The 5,482-nt window shown below is 48.1% G+C and overlaps 1 protein-coding gene across 1 annotated transcript in view; it reads right to left on the reverse strand.

Annotated features, from left to right (window-relative positions):
• Window positions 1-1,415: 1,415 nt before the first annotated feature.
• The window catches only part of MB (myoglobin), a 5,053-nt gene continuing 986 nt past the window's right edge, over window positions 1,416-5,482 (reverse strand). The window contains exons 2-3 of the mRNA XM_010022255.1: window positions 2,493-2,715; window positions 1,416-1,797 (exon numbers count right to left, since the gene is read on the reverse strand). Of these exons, the coding sequence (XP_010020557.1) occupies window positions 1,651-1,797; window positions 2,493-2,715 (370 nt within the window). The 3' untranslated portion in view covers window positions 1,416-1,650. The remainder of the gene's footprint in view (window positions 1,798-2,492; window positions 2,716-5,482) is intronic.

Here is a 5,482-nt window from a genome sequence, read left to right on the forward strand (position 1 = left end):
CTGAATGGAGACAACTTGAGTACATATTCTAGAAGAGACTGCAGCACCCTACTGCTGAGGCCCTGAGATGGATGATGTGGGTGGAGGAAGAGAAGGGAATAAGGACCCAAGTGCTCACTGTGGGGTATAACTATCCCTCCAACTAGGTCCAGCCAGAGAAACTGTGTGATTCACAGTCAGCTATAGTCTGCTGTGAACCTGGGTGTCAGGTCAAGACTTTGCACTCAAACACCCTTTTCAGGCTCCCACCATTTCTGATGAACCCTTGGGCAGCCTTCGGCACAGTGTGGCCCTTAGCCTCTCCCACCTCAGTAAAATTAAGTTACTTGAACTTCATTGTGCTACCAAGATGGGGAGAGGGCAACAGGCAGACACATAGGTGCCACCTTGGCATTCTGTCCCTTAAGCTCCCCCACAGGACATGGGTATACGTCTGTAAACGCACCTCAGCAAAAATGCACAACGGTACAGAGACCAAGGCTTGGGTCTTAAGAGCATATGCTGCCATTGCAGCCTTCCTCCTGGGCTAATCGGCCCTGCTTTCCATTGTTTGGAGGGAGCAATGCACTGTGCTGCTGCTGGGACCCACGGCCACTTGCACGTGCTACCTCCCCATACATGAGCAAAGGGCCTTTCCTCACCACCCCACCACCCCCAGCACCGCAGTGGCCCTGGCCTTTAGTCAGCTTTGAGGCACCAAGTTGATGCTGCTGCTTTGCGTTGTGAAGTCCAGTAACCAGGCCATGACCCCATGGTGACATCTGAGTGCCCCACGTCCCCTGGCTAAGACAGATGCCAAGTGCCACTCAAGTCATGGACTGACACTGCAGCCGGATACGTACACAACACACCTTTACACTTCCTCCTCCTCTCCCACTTCTCTCCACACTGGCTTGTAAAGCCAGGAGCAAACACACAACACCGGTGCAGGAATTTTTATTTTCTGAGAAACACATACTTGACTTCCCAGTGCAACAGAACTTCAGATGCTCAGCAGCGGCTACCAGAATCCTACAGATGGCAGGGAGTACTGCTCTTCCTGGTTTTGCTAAGGTGAGTTTAACAACTAGTACAAGTTTCTGAGCTAGCAGACACTGGAGAATGAATGGCTGAATTCACCCCCACAAAGCAAGGTAATACTGTGCTGGAAGCTCTCCACAGTAACCTGCTAACAGTCTCACCTGCGGGAGGAATGGGACGCTGTGCCCCTGCTTCCCATCCTGACATCCTTTTCATACCATTTGAGTCACCCCTTCACTCTCTCATTCACCACACTTTCCAACGCTCCCCTTGTTCCTCCACATCCCTTCATCTCTGGTCATGCCATTCGCCTCTCAGATGGGACTGGGTTTTGAGGAGGGAGAAAGAAAAAGGGGTTAGGGTAGGCAGAAGCTCACAGATAATCCCTTACATTATTTTTCCTAAGGAAGCAGATTTTTTTCTCTTGTATACATGAAGCCAGGAAACAACAGTTTATCATGGATGTCATTCTGAGTGCCTCTACACTGCCTGGAGTGACTTTTGGCCTCTCATCAAAGCTTTCCCACAGGTCTTGGATGGCCAATTGTGAGATGTCCGAAACAGTGCTGGGGAAGCTACTCTAAGATGCATGGACACGCCTCCATCGTGGTGTTCCTCTGTGTGTATGTGTTAACCCTGGAAACCGAACTCCTTGTACTTGGCGGCCATATCATTCCGGAACAGCTCCAGCGCCTTCTTCATTGCAGCCTGGGAATCAGCCCCAAAGTCTGCAGCATGTTTTTCGGCAAGGACCTTGATAATGACTTCAGAAATGAACTGTGAGGAAGGAAAGAGAGAGAGAGAGAAAAGCTGAAGGGACACTCAGGGTTTATTTTCAGAAAAGCCAGACTAAGAAGTAGGTTGCAGAGCCTGGAAATATCTCCAAGCTAATTCAGGAGCCCTTCCCACAGTCTCTGGAGAGACAGTGAGGTCTAGCATGCAAGGAGCCTGGGCTGGGCAGAAGAACTGGGCTCTATTCCTAGCTCTGACACTGATCTGCTTCATGACCTTGAGTAGACCATGGACTTTCCCCCTCTTTGTCTGCCTAATCCATTAAGGCTGAAAATTCATGCCCCGTGTTTGTACGCTTGGTTTTGTGTGTCTTGATCTCCAGTGGATCCTCCAGGGCTTACCCTAAAATTGTATGTCCCTGGTATCCAGTCACTGACAGTTCTTACATAATGTAGTTTCCCAGGCATGCAGAGGCTGCATAGGCTGGTTTATTATTGTCAAGGCTTGGTCAGACCATGTGTGGTGTTTGGAATGGGAAATCTAAACTTGGATAGTCACATACCAGTCACATACCATAACCCCTTTCCATGTCTCGTCCAGCCTGCACAGAGACATTGGACTTGAGGGAGAGGTCACTGAAGTCCAACTAGCCACCAGTAAATAAAGGGCACCTCTCACATAACTATCTTGCGCACATTCACTAAACATCAGATAGCAAGATTCCCTGCCCTTTGCCATACCTCCAGGTATTTGACAGGGATTTTGTGCTTGGTCGCATGGGTTTGAGCCAGGGGCTTCAGCTCTGCCTCATGATTACCCTTCTGCTTCAGGATTTTGCCCAGTTGGGTAAGGACAGTAGCTCCATGCTTCTTCAGATCTTCAGAGCCCTTCATCTGATCAGGAGTCTTCAGGCCTTTGAACTTTTCAAAGCGATCCAGAGTCTCAGGGTGCTCCTGAAAGAGTCTGTGAACAAAAGTAGAGGGACTTGTGAGACTTTAAGAGAGCTGTCATCCAGACCAGAGCTGAGGTCCAGCTGCTCCAGGTTGTTTCAGACAAAGGTGTGATAACACTCTTCCCTCCCCAAAGAAAGCTCTTACCTAGTCCCTGCTACTAGAGGTTACTTTAACCTGGTAACTCTGACACTTTAGATCCTTTCCAAATTGCCACCATTCATAATCACTCCTTTTAGCATGTGTATAAGCCAGGGAAGCACCTGACCCTACTCTGAATTTGGTTTAAGTGTTTTTCATCCTTCCCCTGGTAGGTTGTTCCACAACCTCATGACACCGTGCAGATATTTGCCTTCTATTTTGTACAGGCTGCTTTTTATCATTTGCTAATGATGTCTTAGGGATTAGAAGCTCCCAACATACCTCCCTTTGAGTATTGTTTCTACTTTAATCCCATCCTCTTACACGTCCTAAACATGATCACCACTGTCCTTTACCATTCCATCTGGCTGTGACAGTGACATGCCCTAAACATGTCCAACTAGAGTGACAGAGCATTTCTTTATATATAGCTCTGCTAACTCTTTGGCACCAGTCCCCTAGGTTATGTCAGCTGTATTAAGATAGAGAGAAGAGCCAAGGTTGGTTATGGTAGAGAGGTGAGTTCTTGCATTCATCTGAAGGAGAAACAAAACCACCTGTCTTCATTGACTTACTATTCCTGAGGATCCAAACTCTAGACCCCTGGCTCTCAACAGGACACTTCCAAGACCATCTCTGCAGGAAAAGAGACTTCTAGAGGCTTCTTGTACACACACACAAAAAAAGGGGAGCAGTCCCCAGCTTCATGTCCCTCACCTGAGCTCATCTGGAGCTCAGGTATTCTTGAACATCAGCTGGAAGGGACAGCTTACCATGTTCCCACCCTATGACTGCAGACATAGAGACATCTGGTTCCTTTCCCATTTTCCCAGCCCCCAGCTCAGCCCAGTTGCAAGCAGTGTAGTTTGTCCATCGGGAACCGCAGCACCTCAGAGAGTCCTTGGGAGTAAGTGGGTAATAAGAGCGCAGGGCCTTCAGGCATGTTGGTGCCATGCCATTCAGTGCTATACACAGGCACTCTGATCCAAAAATGGAAACCAGGAAGGTGGAAGAGTGGCTAAAAGACAAGCTAATGTTGTTCCTCGTGTTTCCTCCTCCCTGTTGCATTTCCTAGGAGACAGGATGCAGACACCACTGGCAACCAAAATAGTAGGAAATTTCACTCTTCCCTGCCAGAGTTGAGGTGAAAAGGGGATACTGCATGTCCTGATTACTAGGAGCAGTCTAATAATTTGGTGTCAGGAGACATCAGCTCCCTTGCACAAGTTTATTTTCAGGTATTACACCCTCTGATGGGCATAATACAACCAGTTGAAGCACCAGAAAAGGCAATGTATGTCTTTACAACCAGGGCCCTCCAGCTTACATCTGTGAAGTGGCTCACCCAAGTTTCCTGCAGCAGTGTCTGGAGCTCCAGCCCAGGACCTCAGCCATGAAACCAACTTCCCTGTCATGGTACAGTGATTGCATGCTTGCTCTGCGCTTGAGAGGGTGCTGGTGCTGGGACTTGCATCCCATCTAGAACTGGACATTCTTCTTAAGTACATTGCCATGAGAGCAAGACTCTCCACTATATGATGCGGGTATAGGTAAAATTACACTAATAAATACCTCAATGTATTTGTTTAGAGAAACACAAGGTGATCTGTGGCAGAAAGATTCTGTAGAGGGGTGACCAGTCTTTGCTGGTGTTTCATTTCAAAGGATTTCGACCTCTACCAGGTGCTGAGCACACCACCATCAGCCTTTCCTTTTCTCCTGTATCTTTCCATAACACAGGTTGTGTCCCACCCAGAGAGATTAAAATAACTTGCACTTTAGAAGGGGATGCAGTTATTTCTAGAAGTCTCCCTCCACCATGTCTGGCTGTGGCTGAATTGTTTCTGCCAAAGATTATCTACTCCCGAGACTCTTGAAAATTCTTCCGAGGAGTATTCTTTTGTTTCCTTTAGAAAACATCTAGTTGAGTCGTCATTTTCTAAGCATATTCCGAGAATGTGACATCTACCTAAGAAGCCTTTAACAATTCACGTGCAGACACATTTCTAAACTAAGAGCTACTGGGCTTCCCCTGTCTCTCTCCTCCCTCAGAAACTCCTTGAAGGAACAAGAAACGATCTGGGTTGGTCTGGTTGGGGAGCACAAAGTCACAGGGAAAGGGGGTGTCATCTATTTGTTTAATGCCAAGCTCTTCCCTGCAATACCTGTAAGAAAAATTATATTACCTTTTCAGCTAGAAACTGCTTTTACTATCTCATAGCACTTCCCGAGCCGAAGTAGCCACCTCACGGAGATGAACTGGTGGGGAGGGCTCAGGTTCCTGCTACCCCTCCAGTATGTCTGCTCTGGACCGCATGAGGGAGGGCCATCACACTGCCACCTGACTGCCCCAGACTCTCCATCCCTTCAAGCTAAACCGGGCCATGATAAAGCAGGTAAATAAAACAGCCCACTGCTTTGGCTCATCTTCGAAAAAGCTTTTCGAAGCTTTCCAGTGGATTTGCCACTGAAAAGTGGTGTGGGCTCCATTAGTCGTGCTTAGGCCAGGAAACCTCCCAAGTGGGTGCTACAGCCCCACTGCTCTCCTCAGCACCTGTACCCTTCCAGCACATCATACTGTGCACAGGCTGAGGGGGAGACCTGGAGAGAATCTCCTTTAAGTCTCCATTACTGCAGGT

Source organism: Nestor notabilis, unplaced genomic scaffold (assembly GCF_000696875.1).
Source record: "Nestor notabilis isolate BGI_N333 unplaced genomic scaffold, ASM69687v1 scaffold8389, whole genome shotgun sequence".
Taxonomy (NCBI): Eukaryota; Metazoa; Chordata; class Aves; order Psittaciformes; family Psittacidae; genus Nestor; species Nestor notabilis.